Source organism: Passer domesticus, chromosome 1, assembly GCF_036417665.1.
Source record: "Passer domesticus isolate bPasDom1 chromosome 1, bPasDom1.hap1, whole genome shotgun sequence".
Classification (NCBI taxonomy): domain Eukaryota; kingdom Metazoa; phylum Chordata; class Aves; order Passeriformes; family Passeridae; genus Passer; species Passer domesticus.
The window spans coordinates 72,963,760-72,987,737 of record NC_087474.1 but is presented as its reverse complement, the minus strand read 5'-3'; the positions used below and the strand labels follow the sequence as shown (position 1 = coordinate 72,987,737).

Genomic DNA, 23,978 nt, shown 5'->3' with positions numbered 1-23,978 from the left:
TCAGGTCAAGAATATAAGCAGTTTTCATGGAAGTACCTGGCATGGTGAGTTGTCTCCTGTTCTGAAAGCAGCCCTGGTTCTGCAATACTGTGCTCTGGATAAATACAGATTCACCCAAATGGACTCATTACATGACTAAATTCTTTGAGAATTGCACAATTCCAAGTGGTGATTGATTTATTTGTCAGTTTGTACAACAGATCATATTTCTCCCTGACTTTGCTACAGTTTGCTAGCTGCCTAGCTTTTGTCTGGACTGCAAGCACTTTTTTACTGAAGCTTTCTGTGACTGGCAAACTCATCTGCCATGGAAACCTGCTGGAAGATGGCTTTCCTGCCACAGAAACACACTGCTCTCAGTCAGCTGCTCCACAGCAGCTGCCAGTGTGCAGGCCCATGGACAGACACAAGGGTGCAGGGAACGTCCCCCGCATGTGTCGGCTGGCATAGGGGACAATACAGCAGCTCACACACTTCTCTTGTTGCTGTGTCAGTAAAGGAAGCTGCCTGCAACTTTCCATGTGTCATGGAGCTTCTGTACAGCAGCTGAGTCCATGCTAGGATGTGCTGTTCTCTGGGGAATCCAAGAAAGGGCAAGGAATACAGACGGGCAAAGAACATGAAGCTAATAAAGATATATATGTTGGGGTTCTGGATGAAAAAAACAAGTTTTGGAGAAAGGAAAGAGCAATTCTATTCCATCATATTTAGAAGTACCACATATGTAAAGTTATTTAGCCTATAACTTCAGGTACCACAAAAATTAAAGCATGAAAAAATATGATTCAATGATATTATATGAATAGACAAAGAACAGGCTTTTTTGGTATATTCTCCACTGTAGTGCTTTGGAGAGCCACTTGAGAACAGACAGCTCAAGAGATAAATAACAATGTAAGGCCATGGATATATAGCAGTCTTTAGTGAGCAAATGCTTCCAAACAAACTCATATTTGATTAAGGATGTTAAACAAATTAAGTGGGTCTGAACTGTGAAATTCCAAGAGAGCTGGCAAATCAACAGTGTTTATATTGGTGATTTCTATGGGAATATTTATGCTGTACATTCAGGGGATGTCTCATTTCTTCTGCTAATTGGGCTCAAACAGACATTTTCACCTGGGGAGTTATTTACAATGATATAAGTTGTAAATATAATTGCTAAAATGGAAAGACGAATAAAGTTTGAAACATGGACAGTATATTTAAGAAAAGTAAAATCATTAATTTTCTAGGTTATATTAGTTTAGAATTGTGCATGCTACTAAGCTTGTCACATGGCACTTCTAAATATTTTTTTAAAAATATTACTTTATTTTGTTACAGAATTTGTAGGAGGTGGGATCACATTCCCTCTTAGAAGACAAACATATTTTTAATAACAGAGAGATGGTACTTCAAAATAACATACTTACTTCCATTGACTCCATTGATGCCATCACACTCCATTCCCCCAGATCTGTGTGAATCTGAAAACAATGATTCAAGTCGAGTCACTGCTTTCTCCAATCTCTCCATTAAGCCATGAGTCTCTGCCATTCTGAAAAAAATCATTATGGATAGTAGCAGTGTTAGAACCCTCTCAGTGCCAGACCCCTCTCCGTAAAATCCTTGCTTCATGCTGCAGTTCTGTTCATCTTGTGGCTTTTTCTTTTATGGTAAAACTCTCGTTTTTAAGCACTGTCTTTCTGGCACATAATCAGTTGCAGTGAAGCACCTGACAAAGGGTAACTTGCTTCTTTGTCAGCAGGAAATCAGATCAGTACTCAGCTCTGGTTCTTCCTTCTAAGAAGCAGGTTCCAACCACTGCTAGTGTAGCTTTTAACAGCCTGCCCGTGAACAACTTATGACAAAATGCATATATATGCTCCAAACCAGAATCTGAGATGACTGGAATAGTCAAAGAAGTAGCTGGTAAAATTTTCTGCCTATAATGATTTGAGTCAGCGTTTACAAGACTAAAATACAGACACAATTAATACTCTCTGATTTTTGAAAAGGTTCATTCTGAAATTTGCCTCAGTCTTTTATACTTTCTAGTAGGACCCAGCCACTTGATTGAAGGCTACACAAAAGTCCAAGAAGGTCTTCTGTTTATTTTTCTTATATGATTTGCTATCACTTTTCCCCTTACAGAAGTACCTGATAGGAACCAAGCTTTTAAAATCAAATGCTAATTAACATTTGGATAGAAAAAAAAAATCCAGAGGCTTGCTTTTGCAGTACTGCTGCAATGCTTTTAAGATTAAACAGAAATGAGGTTACATTTTTAACAACTCACACATTGCCTTCTTTCCTCACAATGTGATTATCTGCTCTCTTACATGTGAGGCAGTGTAGGCATTGACATTTTTGAATATTGGCCAATCTCTCAGGAAAAAAGTGCTATATACCATACAGAGTGAGAAAAAGTTATATAAGCAAAGGCAAAGCTATGTTTAAATCCCCTATCATTTAATAGAGCGAGTTTAATGTACACATTTCCCACTTAAGGTAGTGAGTGTTTGATGCTGATCAGTGACATTCGGCAAGGGGAGTATGTGATGATGATGATGGCTCTTGATTAACACGATCCCTGTGGCCACTTCCAGCCCAGCCCCACCCTAGGCTGCATCCCCTGCCCAGCACCGGGATGTGCAAAAGCAGGAGCGACAGGGGAATGCACATCCCCAGCTGGGGCAGGCAGGGAGTCAGAGGCTCTCTGGGGCCATCATCCTGTGGTGTTCTTCCACAGGACATTGATTTCTGTGTGGCTCAGAGACTAGAACAGTCAGGCAGACATGGAACAGAAGTGTAAATGTGTTAGTTCCTAAAGAACAGCCTGCTAGTATTGCAGAGATATTGAGGCCTAATAGCAGATTCCAATCAACTGCACCACTATGCAACACTCAGCAACCAAACCAAACATTGCTGCTTCAGTGTCTCCACAGCCAGTGCAGAGTGCCTAAATGTTATAATTAATAAGTAAAGTGCCATGGAAATAAATGTTTTCATTTACAAACAAGTACTACTAATTCTTATTAATAAAATATAGTAACTTTTTTTTCTAAAAATTTAAGCACGAGAAGAAATTAGCTACTAGGACTGTGGAAACACGTGCAAAGCTCTTATGCTCTGAGTCATGCTGCCTTTCAAACAGGGTGGGACCTACAGACTTTATAAATGTAATGAGGTTTGTGTTTGACCTAAAAGTGAAGCAGAAGATTTTACAGCATAAAACCCTTGAAAGAATCATTCTTGTGAGAAAGTTTTGTCTGGAATTGATGGGGTTTTCCTATTTGTATTAAATAAAAAATCAAACCCCCAAAAGAGGATGACATTAGACAGCATGCATACGAACAGTGTAAAAATTCAGAGGGGCTCCCTTGCCTTATCACAGAATAGGTCAGGTTGGAACGGACCTCAAAGGGGTGATCTGGTCCAACCTTCCCACTCAAGCAGTCATCCCAGAGCATACGGCACAGGATTGCATCCACACAGTTCCTGAATATCACCAGTGAAGGAGATTCCTCAACCCCTTTGGGCAACCAGTTCCAGTGCTCAGTCACCTGCACCGTAAAGTTCTTCCTCATATTCAGGTGGAACTTCTGGGCATCAGCGGCTGCCCACTGCCTCTTGTGCTATTGCTGGGCACCAGTGAGAAGAGCCTGGATCTGTCCTCTCAGCACCCTCCCTTCAGCTACTGACAGACATTGATGAGGTCCCCTCCCAGTTGCCTCTTCTTGAGGCTGAACAGGCCCAGCTCCCTCAGCCTTTCCTCATGGAAGAGATGCTCCATCTGATGCAACCCTGACCAACCAAGAGTTGCTTGGTCAGCTTTGCGTCCCTCCACTGGACCTGCTCCAGGAGCTCCATGTCTCCCTTGTGCTGAGGAGCCCAGAACTGGACACAGCACTCCAGCTGTGACCTCACCAGGGCTGAGCAGAGGGGTGGGATCACCTCTCTTGACCCACTGACAATATACTTTCTTTATACTGCAAAATGCACACTATTCTGTTTGAAAAATCAATTCATTTAAAAAAACCCACACCTTAAATTTTTTGGAAGGTTACAAATATCTTGGCAGAAATGAGACGAATGTATCAGGGGAGATTCTGAAATATTCTGAAACTTTTATGAAATATTAAAACTTTTCTTAAAACAAATCCTAAAAAATATTATGAATACATTCTTTTCATATTTTACCTTACTACATAAAAGCCTAAAATGGTGTCTATTTTAAAAGTTCTGTTTTCAACCACTCTGAAGTCTGGATGGTGTAACATAGCATACTAATGCATAACACAGCATACAGTCAACTAATTTCATCATTATCTTAAAATATATTTATAGTATAGTATCTGTTTTTCTTTATGTGAAGATACAGTCTGGTAGGTTTACAGTCAACTAATTTCATCATTATTTTAAAATATATTTATAGTATAGTATAGTATCTGTTTTTCTTTATGTGAAGATACAGTCTGGTAGGTTGGGGTTTTTTTCATTTGCCTTAAAATTTTCCTTGATGATGTCATCAAATGTCACTAAAATTATGCACAAACTTCTATGGAAGACCTGTTACTTTTTGGCCTCTTCAGCCTGATTTTGCCTGTGAAAGAACCAATTATTTGATTACAAACTCAATAATTTGAGTGCACACACCAGGAGGTCTGAGGAGTCTCACAAATGAGCAGACTTCGAATGTAGTACCTAAAAAATGACCTTCTGTAAGACACTAAGAATACACATTACAGTGTCAGAAGTTCAGGGGAATAACCCAGCTCAAATACCTGGAGGATCTTTTAATGCAACACTTTCCTGCTACAACATAGTCTTTTAGTCACTATTTTCTTCACTGTTTTATTCTAGACCCATTAACTGGAGAGCTACAATGTTGTTCTTCCAAAAGCAGGGATCATCAGCAATCACAGAATACTGTATTGTTAGAGTCTTTAAACAGAGGTAGAAACCATTTTTACCCTAATATTAGGGATGTCAGGTTTCTATTCTTTTTCTATAGAATATTACACTTAATAATCATCATGTTTATACTCTGTCTACCTTTTTGTACATTTATATAACCCTGAGTACATGGTATCTGCATCTATTTCTATACATATATGTACATGCACATCATGCACATAAGAATACACAGTTATGCCTGTCATGTATAAATAAAGTGTAAAAACACTTTTGTGATGACTGTCCATAACACTAAAAGAGCAATCAACTGTACATATACTAAGTTTACATTTACACCTCGCTTTACCATTAAATGACACAGTGTTATCCACCTTACAAACAATACAGGAATTAAAGTTACTGTTCTAAACATCCACTGAACAATAGCATGAAAACTCTCTTCATCCATTCTCAATCTAAACACCGACATCTTTGCCTGTACATTGGGATTTACATATTTGGCTCATGTTATGACACACTTCAGCATTTTCTTGGCCTATATTCAGCTGTTTATCTGATTACTTATTCCACACTGCACTTTGCATGGTCAAAGAGACACCACAAAGCCACAGCTCAAAAGGAATCAGAACACAAATGGCACAGCTTGACTCTGTGAAGAGACTATCTGCCATGATACAGCATCAGAGCTTATATCATAAATAAATAATGAGATTGGTCTACTTACAGCATCAAATTAAATCTCTGCACATTAAACAAAGATGATGTAAATACGTCTATGGCATGCTTCCACTCTCCTAAAGCATGTTTTTACTTCAAGACAGACTCTATCTCACCTGTCAGGATTTTAATTAAAGATTTGATCTTTAAGTGATTATCAGGGTTAACCATGTATCTTTTCCTGTATCTTGTATCTTTATAGTTGCTGACCACCTATAAAGAGTTAAAAATAACAATGCTTCAACTCCCATGTAATCATTATCCAGTTGCTCTCCTGGTGAAGAAGTACACTGTCCTGCACTGAAAATAAGGCAACCTAAGAGTTAGGAAAGGTGTTAACACACATCTACTGACAAATCATTTGTACACTAACATTGGTAACAGTCTCTTGGGCACAAAATCAAGACAAAAAATCCACAGCTCTGCCCTGTTTTCTGTTAGTGGTATATTTTTTGGGAATGCTAAAGGCATGTGGTAGTACTACCATCCGTCATTTCCTCCACAAAAGAAGTAAAGCCAAAACCAGGTAGAAGAAAGCACGTTGAAACTCAAAGAGTGGATTTCTTATAGACAGGCCTTGGGAGATCACTACTTTCCTCCCCAGCTGTTTCAAAGCACCATTTATCTATTATCAGGGAAAAAAACACTTGGCTGTAGACTAGAATTTCCTGACATACTGATCCCAAACAGCAAACTGTAAGTCAAAACACACAGGTACTATTCCTGTTACTATTGTATGTGACTTACAACAGAGGACAATATTGCTCCATCCTCAAGAAGAAACAAGGTGTAATGAATGCACAGGGAAAAGCAGTACAGGAGCATAAGGGGGAAAAAACCATATGATGACATATCAGGCATGTAAAAATGGGGTTTTGAACAAAGCAATGGTGCTACCTTGTAAAGCATGAAATCAGCAAGAGATAGAGTACAAAGTTCCACAGTTTGTTTTGCTTACTAGCACTCTATTAATTTGAAAGGAAAAGAAATTTATTTTCTTTCCTCCCCTGCCCCCACTCAGTACCAGTTCTTCCAATTTCATCTAGTATCTGGAAATTGATGCAGGTCTCACTCATGCACATCATCTGATATCCTACATGTCAGATTTGGATTTCCTCTCTATGCCAAAAAAGGGCAGATGCCTAAACCAGATTATAGGCAGAAATGTGGCATTTAAATTGTATTTACCATTGTTGCACTGCCTTGCAAGTGGAAAATCACACTGTCCTTGGAAGTACAGCACCTTGCACATGTGCTTTCTCTCTTAATCTTTTAATAAATTGCTACCAAGATATGAAATAAAATACACAACCCCCCAGATTGCCAGCTGGTACTATCAGAGAGCCAGTCAGGAACATTTTATAGATTCAAAGCACTGTGTCCTCTGAGAGTTCCTCTGTACAATTTATGTCAATATAAATCAAGGGAGGAGAAATGCATTCCTGAACATCCCCTCAAATTGCAAAAGCATCTTACATTACTTCATTTCTGACAAAAACACAGACAGCCTGGGTCTGAAATGGCTCTTTTTCCTATAGCATCATTCAAACACCTACAAATCCAAGCTGGTTTGAGTAGGCAGTCTCTTTGCCACCTTTGGCATGAGACCCAAATTCCTGCTGCCTCCCAGTCTTGTTCAGACCCCCACTGGCTTGGGGTCTTGGGGGTTCCTCACTCCCAGACAGAGCTTGGAAGCAGCTCAGTACTGGCTGGGTGGTAAGAAGAAGCACTTGAAATTCTTTGGGTTGCTATCATAAAAGATTCTGGCCAGAGAATGCAAAGGGAACAGTGGTGAGAAGAAAGTATGTGTTGGTAGACCAATAGGAACATTACCTTGTATGGTTTGTGTTTTGTTTTCCATTAGCTGTAGGGAAGGAATGTAAACAGAGTCTTCTCAAACTGATGTCAATTTGGATTAAACCAGAAGACCTCTCAGTAAGGCCCTGTGTGAGAAGAATGATTTGAGTTTCAAATCAGAATCTTTTTTATTGTTTTGCCCCTAGATCTTCTACAAGCTCATTTGGGAGCAATTTATTCTTAAGTATAGAGAATTATTTAATTTTTAAACCTAGTTAAAATAGTTAGTTTTTTATATCAAACAGTATTAGAATTTTGACCTTTTTTTGTTAAGATGGACAGTTATACCTGAAATAGCAAAAAGACAAAGATGTCTGTATGACTTCTGCTTTTTGTGGATGGATGTGCCATTTTCAGCCATTAAGTTGATCTGAAGTCTTGGCTGACTCTAGTATACTCATCATAAAATATTTCTGTCTAGCTCACTGTGTGTGTAAGACACTCATTCACTGCTATGCTATGAATGAGTCCCTTATGGCTGTGCATAAGAGTGTGCTACATCAATTATCTTGCATGTGGACTTCTTTCTTTGGCATAACCTCTGTGTTTTTAAAGAGCTACTTTTTATAAGCAAAAAAACCATTTGCATAGAAGTAAAAGCAGATTCATGCTGAACCTCTCCCATTTAACCCAAGTGTTTTCCTTTGTCTGGCCTTATGCTGTTGGTACCACAAAGCATAATTTTCCGTTTGCATTCTGGCTCCTCCTCTGCTTCTCTCCCTCTCCTAGAGATCAGGCTGCTGTCTACAAAAACATGCAGAAAAAGAAGAGAGCCCTTTATCCATCCCACTGTTCAGAAAAATTGTAAAACTTGCATCGTAAAACAATCTCTGTTTTGACAAATACCTCTAAAACTGTGGATGCATTTTAGACTTCTTATCACATCCCTGTTTAGCTCCATAATATGGGTGAGTAACTGCACACATCAAGCTGTATGTCTACAAGACAATGTAATAATAACATTATCAGTTATCATTATCAGAGGCCTAACTGATAATAAAAAATTATCAGTTAGGCCTCTGATAATTTAATATGAATTCTTTAAAATACGGCATGTACTCATGTATGTGCTTAATATCTCCTGGAGTATCAGTTCACTTTCTAATTATTGGGAAGTTCTGTGAAGAGCTGCTATCCCTTGCTGAATAATTTTGACTGTCATGAATTTTGTCATCACAAAGAGCAAGTTCATTATTTAATGATATACTGAAGCAGTCAAGACTGCTTGACAGTTTGTGTAAGCATGATTGACTTAAAATAACCAAGGCAACCCAGTTTCTAAGTACATTCTCCTATTCCTTTTATGCTCACTTTTCATGTCACCACTGCTCATGGTCTTTTGTCTTGGTTTTATTTTCTTTTCTTCCTCAAATGAAGTGTACAGGTTTTAGTATCTGTGCAATCAACAGAAATGCAGTGTTCTTAGCCACCTCATTTACTATATATTAGTGTCAGGCTCTTCATGTAATCAAGCATCCTAAAGGCCTTACAAGCCATTTAATTACCTGTCACAAGTCCAATTACTGTATGTAAGCAGACTGCCTTGCTGAACCAAGAAAATACTGTATGCAGGCATTGGTTTTATTCAAGTGCTTCAGTTCAATTCATAATAACTGAACAGTAAGATCCTTTATGCTATGGTTCCAAATAAATTAAATTTGAACTCTCTAAAAGGGTAAATTCCACAAAGTACAAATGTTTCAGTACTTCCAGGATGTGAAAGGAAGAAAACAAAGGAGGAAGTTAAAACTAAGTGAAAGGTATTGCAAGCTCTAAAAACAGAAACTGTGAAATTACTTTTAAAGAAAAGACAAGACTATAGTTATTCAGTACCAAAATTTGGAACAGTTTTGTTTGCTGTGCTGGTGGCCTTTACAAAGCTTCCACACCCTACTTCTCATGCATATCCATATTATGTTGAACCTGAATAGCTGGGCTTGATTTCAGCCAAGTTTGCAAGTGTCCCTGTTCTTACCAGAACATCCTGCTGCAATCTGTGTCTGATGGTCTCAGGCTTATCATGGCTGCTCCACTCAGCCTGTAGCCAGTGGCTCTTCCTCCATCATAGCAGCAGCCAGCAGGGCTTAAACAAACTTTTTGCCACATGAGTCCTCCCTCTGCTCTGCAGCTCAACTGGGATCTTTATTGGTCACAAAAACTTAAGGTTTTCTTGCACCTCCCATTCTAAAACTTGTCCCACTGATTTTGCAATATTGCTGCCATTGCAATTTGTGCCTTTGCTTCTGGTTCAGGAAGAAGTGGGCCAGCTGCTATTAAAACTGATCTTTCTATTTCCTGATATAACCTGGTTACTACTTAAGAGGTCCTAAGCTTTAATGATAATCCATGCAACCTACTCACACACAAGATCTCAGACATTTAACTACTTATCCCTCTGTTTCAGTGTGAGGTCTTGCGAAACACAGAGAAATCAAACTGGACCTACCCTAGAGGCTTGTAAAAGTCAGCCTTTTTGAGGATAGTTGTTGCTTTAGAGGACCCAGAGCTGCTAGGTGAATTAGTCTGCTCTTTCTAGACAATGACAGATTGCACACAGAAATGTAAATGATTCTTTGCATTCCTTCCGAAGAGCAATTAAATTAAATATTTAAACTAATACAAAACATAGCCTAGAGCTTAGGATCTGAGCGGATCTTCTTGGAAAAATGTGCCACTATTTAATTATGTAATTGAGCATTTCCCTGTTTCTTTTTTTTTTTTTACATATAGCCCACAAAAGCATTAAGACTTTAATTCCCAGCATACTACTATTGGTATTTGGAATTCTACAAGCAACCTCTTTAACTTGCTGTTCCCTGAAAAACTGTGGGTCGGACAAAGCAATTCCCATTAGCATATACTCAGGAAAGTAGTCTCAATGGGACCTTTTAAATAACAAAAAGTCCCTGAAACTGGCAGTCAGAATACCTTAAGTACACAGGTGAAATTAAGACAGCAGTAGGCAGTATGTGTACAGATTGTAGTGGTGTCTATGCCATAAAGTCTTGCTAAATGGTGACAGAGGTCACAGAGATTTAAGAACCCCCCAAACTCCCTACTCTTGATGAAGCATCTGAATCAGCATAATCATTGCCACAGATGCAGCTGTGCTCAGGCATGCTTTTGTCACTTCAGCATACAGTGCTTAGTAAAGGTGTTACTATTCTGGTATAGTTGTTAGCAGTGACGTTCTGAAGATGAGACAAATCTTTAGAGTTTGCAGTATTATGTAAGCAGCTGGAGTGGACTCTGTACCACATGAAAATGACAAGTTCCCATTTGTCCCCTCTACTGCAAAAGATGCACTTGAAGTTTTAGAAAATGAAAATTATTTTTATATCTATCAGGGGTACTTTATAAAGCAAAATCCTTTAACCAGTTAATAATAAAGCAGAAGAATAACTGCAAAAATGTATGCCTTATCTATCATAGGTGTTTCTTTGGTTTTGCCCCAATAAGCACAGAATGTTCTCTTTCATGTAGTCAGATGTTCCAGTAGGCAGCAACTGCAGCTATTGAGTTTGCTGCTGTTGCACGTGATGTTAGAACTCGTGCAGAACCACTAAGAATATTCTTTAACATATTTGGCAGTTCATCATTTCTCTCCTCAGAGTTCAAACCAACTGCAACTTTATAGCCACTGACAGGCCACAGATTAAAGCAGAGATTATCTGACTTTGTTCAGGTGATGTTGCAAGTCAAACTCGAGGCTGAGAGTTGAATACAAGTTGCCTGGTTTCCAGCCCTCCTTATTTACTCTCTTTTTCCAGTACCTGCTAATTCAGATTACCATGAATTTTGGACCTGGATGAATTTTAATGACTTTTTTTTTTAAATTTAGGGTGCCCAATGTATTTTGCATGGTTAATAAGAATTATACAGTGGGATCAGAATATATAATGATGGGAGGGAATTTAATACATGTAATCTTAGTACCCTTGCTCCTTATGGTATATACTAAGAAGCACTTTTCTCCACTGAAGTGAGAGCCACGGCTGACAAAGAATAATGAAAACATGTCAGAGGTTGGTTATACCGTAATAGTAAATAATGCACATCCTCTTCATTTTTATTTAATTGAGAAAACATATTTTATTCATTAAGTTTGGAGTTGTGCCTGTCCACCTTCCACATCTGAGCAGCATTCAAGGGGAAAGACACATAGGAATCATAGGAGTATTCAGAAGACTTGCATTTTTGTTAAGCCCAAAACCAAAAAGGCCATATTGTTGTATGTGCCTGGCTTTGTTATAGAAAGTAGATTGCCTTTGTTCTTGTGCAAACTTGCTCAAAATAGAGCCAGTGTTATGAAATCCTGGTACTGCATAAAATGCATAAAACCAGAAAAAAGTTCACTATCATTTGCATAATAAGTAATTAAAAGGAAATGCTAGGATAAAATTTGCACAAAAATTAGGGTATCTGACTCACAGTAATGTCTTAGAAGGCCAGATTTGAGAGTACTGTATTGAGTTCCAACTCATTCCATCAACCACTTTACTATTCTCAGTAATTTTTTGAGTTACATTTCTGAAGCAGGACGAGTTTTCCGATTACAATTTCACAAAACAATGAAACATGGTAGTCCATAAACCACTGCCATTTTTGCCTGGATTAGAAACAAATTTATAAAATCTGCAGGTTTGTCCCACTCAGACCCCCTGCTAAGCAGATCCCTTCCAACTATTTCCTAATGGACTGGCCTCTGTGAAGGGGTTTTTTTCTGACATTTTCCATCACTCAGAAACAAACACATTTAGGTAAGGTATATAAAAAAAGCTTTCTTCCCCAGATGGTCTTTGTTTTTTAAGACCGCCCCTACACAATACAAAATCGGAATTCTAGTTGATAAAAATGCTCACTGTTCATGCTGTAATGCCAAGATGCAAATCTACAGCAATTCCCAAAGCAAAGGACAGATTGCACATTTTTAGGTGAGGTCACAAGTTCTTCTCGGCTGCGTCTCTGGGGGAGTGCTCCTGATGTCAAGTTCCTGCAAAACGCAGGACCTCGGCTTCACGGGTCTTCATTTTTGCCTTCCTCTTGCCCCCTCTGAAAGCCACCTTGTATTCGAAGTATCCTTTATCTATTTCTATGTAAAGGTACATATTACGCCTTTAGGACGCTCACCCTAAGATGCTATTTAACCCTTTCTTCTGGGCTAAACCTCTTCTGCCACCTCCACCACACGCACACCTCCGGCTCCACGGGCGGGGGGATCCAAGGGCTCGGCGCCCCAGCACCCACCGGCACTGCAGCCGCCTGCCTCAGAATTAGATCATCTTACGCTGATTAAGAGAGTTCAAGACCGGCACCGCTTGACAGCCAGGTCTGCACAAACAAGCCGAGGGCATGTTTAATAACCCGTCGGCTGCCGGGACCCGGGCGGGGGCTGGGGCAGAGCCCAAAGCACCCCCGGAGTCGCTGCCGGCGCTGCGAGGGGCTCGGCGGAGGAGATCCGGCTTCGGCCCCACAGAGGATCCCTCGCGTGCCGTGGTACTTCGTTAGGGTCTCCCCTCTCCCAGCCCAGATTACTCCCTTCCCACTTACTACCCGGGGGAAGGGACGGGGAGGTTTTCCGTGCGCAGCCCGGCGCAGGTGACAGGAGGGAAGTCGAGGGGCAGCGCGGGTCCCTGACCCAGATACCTCCAGAGCACTGCGTGCCCAAGGAACAACTCTGCCGCCCTGCCGCCCCCGGCCGAGCCGGGAGTCGGCCCCTCATGACTCTCCCCATGCCCAAGATGTCCGCCGGCAGCGGCGGGAGCGCACCCGCGGCCCCGGCCGCGCCTGCCCGGGGCCAGGGGCGTCGGGCCGCCCCCGGCATCCCGCCCCTCCCGCCGTCGCCTGCTCTTGAGTTACCTGGTTTGATGACCCGCGTAGCCTTTTTTTTCCCCCCTCCTCTCTGCAATGAAAATCCGCGGCCGGTCACTCGCTCCCCCCCTCCCTCGCCTCGCCGCTGCTCTCCTTCCTCCTCCTCCTCTTCCTCCTCCTTCTCCTCCTCCTCCTCCTCCTCAGCGGGAGCCGGTGTCAGTCAGTCACATCAGCTGCCCGGGCAGGCAGGGAGAGCAATGCCCAGCAGCTTCCGGGAGTGCCAAATAAAGACAAGTCCAGAAAGGGAGAGAGACGGTGGCAGAGATGGAGAAAGAAAGCAAAAAGTGGGTGGAGTGTGAAAATGGAGAGAGAGGGAGAGGGAGAGGTGTCTCACGGCGGCGGCTGGGAATCTGCGGGGAAATGGCAGTGGTGGAGCATCACGGAGGAGCAGGGCAGACTGCAGGCAGCCCAGGCTGGAGGGCACCCATGGTTTGGTGGCCCTGCTTTGCCCGTCAGGCCCAGCTTGAGAGGGTTGGAAGTGAGCACCCCACAAGTCTGGTCTGGTCCACAGTGGGAAGGAAGAGTGAGGCCCGTGTAGAAACCATCAGACCCCTCACCTAACATGGCAAGGAAGGTCGAGGGCATCCTCATGTACACCTGGATACTTCATTGCCTGCTCTAGTCTGGACTAAACTGTGTCAGCCTGACCACAGCTGGGCCCATGGTGGGGCTGCTGCCTTCATCCAGTGTGGCCGTGAAATCAGGACTTCCATGAAAGCAGGACTTCCATGGAATCAGGACTTCCATGAAAGCAGGACTTCCAGTGGGCAAACCCTCCCATTTAGGCCTCAGTTGTCAGGCTCGCCGGGCTTTGCACCAGTCCGTGCCCGTGCCAAATGGAAGCGTGAGTGTCTGCAACTGTGCGGTGCTTGTCACCACGTGGTCCCAAGGGACGTTCACCTGAAATCTGCTTCATGCACTCGTAGCAAATGAGGAGTTGGCTTTCTGCATGGAATCTTGGGAGAAGACCATTCACAGCCTCTACGGAAACAGTCTGCTCTTGAATGGAAAAAAAAAAAAATCATTAGAAGGTGATAATAAAACAGACCACATATATTTTTCAAGTCAACCATGTGGTCATGCGAAAAACAGTAGCACATTTTTCTATCATATAGAGCTTATTTTAGAAGAATTTATGTTTAATCTCTAATGATCTGACAACACCACTATAAAACATAGAACATAAGGATTTGTTTTAATTGTGCAGCAGTTAAATGTGGGCTGAGGAAAGTCATATTTTAACAAGAATGCCATGGTTAATAGCAGCCTACAGACCTCACTGCCTGAAGTCAGTGTTCAGCAAAAGCGAGCAGACTGCAAGGATCTGTCTGGGATCCAAACTCAGTAATGCAGACGATGTAATTGGCACTGGAAATTGCAAAAAAATCACTGGAGTAGTTTGCCCATATGAAGTGAAATGAACTAGTTCTCCTTGGCATGTACAAGCAGCCAGATGAAATCAACAGAACAGCACATGTCTTAACCAGAGCATCTTGCCAAACCTTCGAAAAGGGTAAAGGTAGTATGGAATTGAAAACCTGATTGAAAAAATGCACAGAATACAGAAACTACTCAAGAGAAATGAGAAACAAGCCAGAAGATCTCCTTCTGGAAGGAAGACCCAAAAAGATTAAGAAACAGTGAAACTACTACATTTACAGTAAAGATCGAGGTCTATATTTCTTACAACTCAGAGGAAAAAAAAATCTCAAGACTTCTGTACTGTCAGCATGACAAATTGAAACTTTAGGATGATAAATGCAATGGAGTTTCTGTAGAATGTCAATTTAATTTGAGAAAATGTATTGTAGTTAAGTGATGAAAAGTTTTATAAGCTCTTATTGTAAGAGCTCAGTTGAGCAGTTCACATCATCCTTTTACATAATGGGCATACAGAAAAGAAGGAGAAACTATGAGGCATTTCTTTTCTGTGGAAAGTTTTATGAGGCTACCAAATGACCATATGCCCTACATGTCTAAAACATGTCTGTAATCCATCTTTGCTCCTGTCTTCTAGTGCTTTCTTCACAAAACAGTCACTTATTTCTCTTTATCTCAAGAAGAATTTTGGCAAACATAAAAGGCTTAGTCTAAGGTAAAAGGAACAACAAGAAGTAATAAATTTAGTAAGAAGAGAAAAAAAGGAGATTCAGTAACTGTAAAGTGAACTCATAAAAAGCAGGAAACCCAATGGCAAGAGAAAATATAAGATGTAGTGCCTGAAAGTGCTAGAGAAGAAATCCTTGCACTTTCTGTAATAAATAAAGGTAATCTGAAAGGGCAGTTCTACTAGAGAACTTCAGAATTTTCAATTCAGGCTGAGCAACATCCCCCTACAGAGAAGAAAATGAGAGATGTGCAAATTTTGGACTTTGCAAAATATTGTATGTGCAAAAAAATTGACTAGATAACATGCATTTGTTCTCTTCCATCAGGAAAAGGGCTTGGACAGCATTAAAGAATAAGTTTTGAAAGTAGTATTGGAATTGGCATCACGTGAAACACTGAGCAAAGAATGACTGGAACATCAGGCCTTGGGGCTGGCCACTTTGCCTTCAATCTAACAATACATTGAGATATACTGAGAAAATATATTTATGCCTGTAATAGAAACATTAACAGTTAAAGATTTTTATTTATGTACTTTTTTAGTGAAGACAGGGCTACCAGCTTCTGGATCAAACCATTCCAAAGAAGCCTTAAAATTCTGACTTAGGCCATAGTCCTCTTGAAATTTTGAGGAGCTCTTCTTTAGCAAGAGGCACAGTAATAGCCCTCTTGCAGGAAGTTACCCAGTTAAAATGTAGCAGCTCATGGAGTGTAGTAGATTAGATGTAATATAACTTTGTGATTCTTTTTTTCATTTTACTTAGTAACTTTGCTGCTGCAGACAATCTGTGCCAAGGCTGACATGTTTTATTCCCTTTTATAGAAGAGTGTGTTTCTAAAGTTGTGCAGGGATCCCAAAGTACACTTCAGAAGCCGTAGATACAGGCTATCAAAATCTCTGTAGAATGACAGCGTTGTAACCTACTTAGAAGAAAATACTCTGGTGCATCTTTTATTTGCATACATTTTTTCCACAGAAGAAGACTTAAAAATGTTAATTGTTACTTTCCTAGTCTGTGTTGAAAATGGACTTTCAATGTCTGTGACTGTAAAATTTCTCTATTGATGAAAGTTGCACCTAAATGATTCATAGATGAGTCTGGAGAAAACCACAAATATTGCTGCTCATTGCCTTAATTTCCTGCAGTCTGTCTTTGCTGGGGCAATATGGAAAATATGGATTAAAATTGCAGAAGCACTTACTGACGTGAAAAGAAATTGGAATATCATGTGAAAATCTTGGTAGTGCAAATTGCTAGATGTGCTTAAATAATATTGGAGTGCATTCAGGACATGTCAAGATTGCTTTTGCTTACCAAACCTGCTGTTTAGTCTACAGAATTTGAAAAACAACATATAGCTAATTAACAAAATGGATCCCTGAAGAGCCCCTTGTGGTTATCTAGTACAGATCAAGTGTCAAAACATGCAGGAAAAAATAAAGGGAAGATTCTGCCAAAGAGTGGACAGCTTTTCATCTTTCAAATTGAGGTGAAATCTGTCATCATTCAAACTGTTCACCTGTAAAATATGCAAGCAGATTCAAACTACATTTCATTTAATATCTGTCACTCTACTGCTTTTTTATCTCTTCTCTGTATTCTTTTTATGCAGTAAGCTCTGGGGGTGTGGGCTCTCATAATTGTACATTAATTATTCGCATGCTTCTTTTTAGAGATTGCAACATAAAAAGTTAAGTAGTGAGCACGCGCTTATCGTTAAGTGTGTGAGCAGTGGCAGCCCCGTGTAGCAGAGCACTTAAGCATTCCCGTTGTATTTAAGCAGCTTGTCACATGGAATTACTCACTTCTTTATAATTCAGTATAATTCAATTTAAGGGCTTTGCTGATTCCAAGGGGAAACTGTTCTGATCTCACAAATACTAGTCTTTGAGACTACTTTTACTAATGGTAGTTGTGTGGTTTAATTCAGTTCTGTAGAGGTTTTGGGAAAGCTCCTCTGTGGATATGGTAGGCTTGGGCCTCAGCTCTGCTAAGTATTTACATTGCACTGTCTGTTGATCATGGTGTACAGGCTCGTGTTGTGTTTTTGCTAAACAACCTGTTTTATACACTACTGCATTTTGGTATGGATTTCAGATGAAGTTTTTTGGTTTTCATATAATTACAGGCAGAAAATTGTAAGGAACTTCTAGTGAGGATGATTTGACTGAGCAAATCTTCCAAGTATGTGAGTGTTGTGTTATTGTGCCAAATTGAACTCTCTTGCTGTGAATCAAACCTAAGGAAGCAGTAGTCAAAAGGAATAACAAAGTTTTACTCATTGTTCAGTGTTAGTTTTCCTATTTTAGATCTTAGCATTTCTGTTTCAGCTTCCTGCTTCTGTAGTCACCTTCCTTTCAATCTGGGATGAAGAAGATTCTTTAAAAGAGACTGGCAGTATTCTCTAGTGAGGTCCCAGTGCAACTAAACAAAGCAAGCTACTGCTTCCAGCTGAGTAGTTGAATTGCAGAGTTCTGCTTTTCTAGGGTTTCAGGACAACTTTACCATGATGCTGGCTTGCTGTTCCAGGCCCAGATGTGAGCTGTGAACCATCTTATTAGGATAATTGCAGCTAGTTAAATGTCCATGCACTCAGCCTAGTCTTTGCCAGTGTTTTGTAATCCATCTGCAACAGAGGAAACTGCAAGTGTACCCAGACACTGCTGGAAGTTAAATAAAATGTTTCACGGTCATCTTCATGCCACACTCATTTGACTCATGTGTCCCACCATCCCTGAAGCTGCAGTCACCTTCAGAATGTGCAGATGTGTCAGGCATGGAAGTCTGGTGTTTTAATCTGTGTATTCTTGTGGCTGCATTTTTTCCTTAGTAGGTGACATGGTTTTTCTTGTCTGCTGCTGTGTTTCTTTCATCACCATGTGTGTGATGGCATCACTGTCATCATCAGAGCTTGTCAAGCCTTGTTGTGTCTACATCATCAGTAAAATGCATCAGTCTTCTTCATGTACTACTGTCAGTTAAAATCCCTCATTTAGTGATCAATCAAAGTAATTTTTGCTTATTGCAGAGGAGGTGACATCCTTTTTTTTTTCCCCAGTAAATCCTGGTTGTAATGTGTTTTATTTTTCCATCTGCTAGAAAGCATGGAGTCAGCTCTAAACTTTTTCCTGGGAAGACTTAAAAATTATTACCAGAGATCAATATTCTTGTTGCTTTGGAAAACCCTGACAGCTGGTGTGCAGCAGAGGTACTGAAAAATCCAGATGCACAGAAAATAAGATTTTTCCCTGAAAAACTGGGGATATTTGAGATTCTTTCTGTTAATGATTTCAAGGTTTACTGTGCAAACCACTGGGCTTGAAAATTTTGTTTGTTTGTTTAAAATACAGAATTGCCTGATTCTAAGGAATGGTACTTCAAAGAAAACACCTATTTGAGCAATATTTGTGGTAAAATCACATGAATTGATAGCTTAATAAGTTTTTTTTACAGTGAGAACATTTTGTAGGATATAATCAAATAGCAATGTGGGCAGATAACTAATGTGTATTCTGAAAGATATAAATTGAGTGTTGTTCCAATCATTTAGATAGACTGTGCCCTTAGTTAAACAGTGGTTCCTAAGTAGTGTAACCTCAGTTGTGGTTATTGCAGGCTAAGTAAATCTGAGAAAAAGCCCCTTAGAGACAGAATTTCTCTGTTCTTCCTCAAAAGTTAATAAGCTGCCAGGTGACATTTGCTACCCACTTCTCCCAAGGCTGTACCTAGTTGGTTTTGTCCAGCTCCAATCTCCTTTGCACTATGTGGGTGAGGGGAAAGCAAGAAAAGCACTTAGTCCCTGTTAGATCATTTCACTCAGGCAGTAAATAAAGACCTTTACCTCGACATTGTCACCGTGCTTGGTCTTCTCCTGTAAGAACCCATTTAGCTATTGGCAGGTGTCTTCTGTAAATACACTTACTACCTTAGTATAGGGGGGCAAACCCATGAGTTTTTAATGTGAGTCTTGAAATATTTTACCTAGTTCTTGAAAGAATCTGAGGTCATTTATGCTTTTCCCCATGCAGAATGCCAGGAGTGAGTTTTCTTCTGCTCTTTCAACCTCTCCCTCAACCAAGAACTTGAAGAGTCAGGATATCTCAGTGTTATATCCTCCTGCAAAATGACACTGCTGGCAAGGATCTCTAGGTACAGTACATTACTTATATGATTATGGAGTTTTGTCAGCCTAAATTATTATTTTGCAATTTATGACTGCCTAGATTAGGGATGCAGAGCTGATCAGGCACAGCAGCACAGAGCCTAGCACAGTCATTTACTCCAGCTTTTATATTCTTCATAGCAAGTGGAGTAGCATCTTTTTATTTTGCAATATTTTGTGAGCTTTTTAAGACTAGACCCCTTTTCTGAAATCTTTCTCAATACATGATTTTGGTATACATCTGTGGCAGAAGGATTTCCTCTGTCGCATAAAGAAGGTGTTACTTCAGAAATATAAAACAAAAAAAAGGTTTTAGGATGAATCAAGCCAATGAATAGAATAGACTAGACTAGACTAGACTAGAATAGAATAGAATATTTCAGTTGGAAAGGACCTACAAATGATCGTCTAGTCCATGTTACCTTACCTTTTTTTTTTCCCCAAACCGAAGGAGGAGCAAAGTAAAGTAACAAAACAGAAAGAAAGGTAACAAAATAGACTTAATTTTAATATCTAAAATGGATTGGAGGAACCAAAAATATTTCACACTGATAGGCTGAAGTCCTGTTTCTCCTCAAGGTAGTAAGTGCTTTGTTGCTGGCTGACAGGTCAGCATTTCACCCTACATGTCTGAATGAATGTTTTCCTTGAATAAATGCAGGCCAATTGTGTAGGTATCAGAAATAATATTTTTGTTTCAAAACCAGTCATTTGTTTCATTCTTATTTTCTTGCTTCCCTGTATTTACAAAGACTCTGCATATATTGCACTGTATTTCTAAAAGCTATCATTTTCTTTAGAAAAGAATATTGTTTGCTTTCATGAATAATTTATCTTGGAGTTCTCTTTTAATCCCTCATCAGATGTGCCATTCTTGTATCTTCATAAAGAAAAAGAAAGGAAAACAACACTCTAAGGCTGATTTATGAAGTAAAATGAACAGTAAAAATATATAAAACCTTGATATAAATAAGGACTTCAGTTTTGATTTTAAGTCAGTTGTTTCGGTACTTCTGGAACAGTACTATTGATTATATACAGATTTCCACTATTCTAACTGATTTATTGCAGAGTATGACAAAAACATGAACAATAAATATGATGAAGAATTGATATTTAACCTTGAGCTAATTAGGCTAACCTTATGTGTTGGTTTTGAAGGGAAAAAAGAAATACTTGGAGTACAATATAAATGAAACTGTGAATACTATGTAATTTATAATATTTGTGAAACAATAGTTGACAAAAGTTCCTATATATCCCATTAGGTTGAAATAGAAATAGTTTAGATGCAAAGGAAAAAACTTAGAAGCACCTTCATAGACAATCTGTGGCCTTGTCTATGCTTGTTATTAGATTACTATTGTTCCTTTGATGTGCACATCAGATTAGCAAGAGACCTTTCCACATCCCAGTGAAGTTCAGGTCTGTCTTGTCCCTCTGATCTGTAGGAGGTCATCTACCTCTACTGCCCAGCTGCTGAGCTGGGACTTCTCCAACTCATTTCCCCACTATAAGATAGACTTAGGCACTGCAGATTGGGTAAAGTGTGTTTAAAACATCATAAAACTGTTATGTTGTGGTATTTATAAAAGGTTAAATGGTTTTAATGCAAATAGTTGGGTATTGCCATGAGGAATGTCAAACCAGTAGGCACTCATCTGTGCCATGGCTTACAAAAGGTTGTTCATGTATCTGAGCAGACAAATCCTGAAACGTCACTTCTTCCAGCCACAAGCTTCATTCAGCCTGTAATAATCAGCTAACCCTGTTCTGCTTACCTGTGCTTGGCTGCCTCAGCATGGTTCAGTGGTTTGTCTGTGGTTTCTGACACCTCCTGTGTACACACCTTAGAGATCAGCAAAGTTAGGGGCTACACTGGGGGCCTCGGGCTCAGCAGCAGCAGGGAGTGTATTGCAGAGAGTTCTTCTGCAAAGCACTTAATAAAAAGAAAATAAAATGTGTCATAGGAACACTGGAATGAAATCTTCTGGGGAAACAAATGGTGGTCCCCTTGACATTCTTGGAACCACAGGCTCATCTACATCGTCAACTGTACTGAACAGCACATATAATCCCTTTCCAGAGTCATTCATCAGTATTTATAATGGTTCATCAGTATTAATGTTATAAAATTTAAGAAGCTTAAATATTTCCTGAAGTGCAGCTTTTCCAGGAATCCCTGTGGTATTCATAACATATCTTCCTTAAAATGTTAATTTTAGTGTTATTGAACAAATTCGGTAGAGAACCTGATGTGCTGCACATATGGGAGTTGCTGGAGATTGTTTTTACTGATTATTGTGTGATACAGATCTCCAGCCTAAAGGCTGTATTTATATCTTCTGTGGTAATTTACAGTTCAATGAATAAAAGTAGAGTAGAAGGGACAATTGCTGTTTTGGTATTACTAGTTATTTTGATATTTGTTATTACATTTTCCACTTTCCTGTTGTCATTTTGGATGTCAGTTCTATAACATAAATCTCTTTTAATGTTTTCATTTTCTGAAATGGAAATACTAATTTTCAAGAGTACAACCAAAACTCAAAAGTTAGTGTCACATTTCTGACTGTTGGCTGAGTGATAACAAATAACAAGCATTAGACCCCCTTAGTATAGGTGAAAATATACTTATTAATTCATGTTTCCTGATACTCTCCAGGAGAGAAAATGATGAGCACAAGCTCAGCTCCTCAGAGGTGTTTAGGTTTTTTACAAAAATACATTTCAGTAGAGAGACTTGATGGATGGTGGGCAGTGCATCTGTGTGTGTCCAGGGGCTGTTTTTAGTAGTTGGAAGTTCATACTGGAGCCTTTCTGAGCAAACCACCTGCTGACTTTAGTCCATTTCTGTTTGAGGGAGAGCCTCAGGTTTAAAGGTCTGTTTGTTCCAGGGTCATTGAAGTCAGCACAAGTTTAGTCATTGATTTGAGAGGGTGGGTGGCAGTTCTTAGGGGTCTACTCCTGTTCCAGCCCAAGTCTGCTTGAATAGTTACCATTATTTAATAGAAAGAAGATAGCTGTAATTCAGGAAATAATTAGTAAAAATGTCCTTAAACCCTTGTGCAGTTGAATCAGCTCACCTTTGGAAACGTCTCTCTCCTTCAGATGGTGGGGCTATTGACAGGAACAGCAGTAGCAGCTGCTGTGTGGGAGTGTGTGTGTGTGTCTTGCCCAGAAACCTCATTCACTGCCAGTGGATTCCACCTCCCACGCTCCACCTGCAAAGGCCGTGACCACTCAGCTTCTCTCCAGCAGTGGTGGGTGCAGCCTGCCCTTAATACTTGGCTGGAAATCAGTTGCAGTCTGCCTTTTTCAAAAATTTTGGATGGTGGAAATACACATCCATCCTCCCACCAAATACAAATTCATGACTTTCAGGATAGATGGAAAGGTGTGGCTGCATGCAGAATTAGAAATGGAAATGAACCAGTGTTCTTTTGGGACTGGTTTGTCGTGTGTGTATGTGTGTATATGTATAGACACATAGAGTGATCCATTTGTACAAGCAATTGCAGTGCTAATAGTCATAGTGGCTGCTCCTTTGTTGTCACTATACACATTGAACTGGAGACTGCTGTTAAAATATTCCATCAAGAATACAGGAACATCTGTTTTTCTCTCTTACTATTTTTTTTGCCAATGCTTCTTTAGTTTGTAACTTTATTTAAAGAAAAATGGCCACATTCTCTTGTTTGATTTTTTTTGGTTTTATTTCCATGATAGAATATGTAAAATACAATGCATAAAATTGCATAATGTGTAATGGAAATATATTTAATATCAATTAATATTTATAACTAAAATAAAATATAAAGTTTATTCAATTTATGAGGTATAGAACATATAATATATAAAAATATCTATCTGAGAATCCCAGAATTTTTTATGTTGGAAGGGACCTCTGGAGGTCATCTAATCCATGGGCCTCTAAATTATCTTTTTTTTAACAAAGAAAGCAACTTTTTCATTTCAGCTTGAGTAGTTTCATACAGCTTCTTCTGTCTTATTTAAACCATTTATTTGATGCATCTTTAAAAAAGAAAACAAAGATAAGGTTTTAAATTACATAAAGTACAGAAAAGAAACTCACTTTTTAGAAAATTACTAGTATTTAATCTAGAAGAATGACCACAAAGTTCAGCAGTGTCAGCAGCTACTGCTCCGTCGGAACTAAGAATAATAGGATGATTTTTTTATAGCATCTACAATTCCATATCTGAGTTATTCTATAATTCTTTAAAATAATCATCCTAATTGTGGAGGTGTCACCTCTTTAAAAACTGGTTTGTTCATTCAGTTTGTGAGCCACACCCTGAAAAACCGAAAGGCTTTGCACATGCCTAATTTAAGAT

The 23,978-nt window shown here is 39.6% G+C and overlaps 1 protein-coding gene across 2 annotated transcripts in view; it reads right to left on the bottom strand.

The window, feature by feature from the left end:
* Window positions 1–13,650, bottom strand: part of CAP2 (cyclase associated actin cytoskeleton regulatory protein 2) — a 68,453-nt gene extending 54,803 nt beyond the window's left edge. Inside the window, exons 1-3 of one of the 2 annotated variants that reach the window (XM_064424121.1) lie at window positions 13,336–13,650; window positions 7,453–7,562; window positions 1,416–1,540 (exon numbers count right to left, since the gene is read on the bottom strand). In XM_064424121.1, the coding sequence (XP_064280191.1) occupies window positions 1,416–1,539 (124 nt within the window). In that variant the 5' untranslated portion in view covers window position 1,540; window positions 7,453–7,562; window positions 13,336–13,650. The remainder of the gene's footprint in view (window positions 1–1,415; window positions 1,541–7,452; window positions 7,563–13,335) is intronic. The other variant, XM_064424110.1, reaches the window with a different exon arrangement.
* Window positions 13,651–23,978: the final 10,328 nt, after the last annotated feature.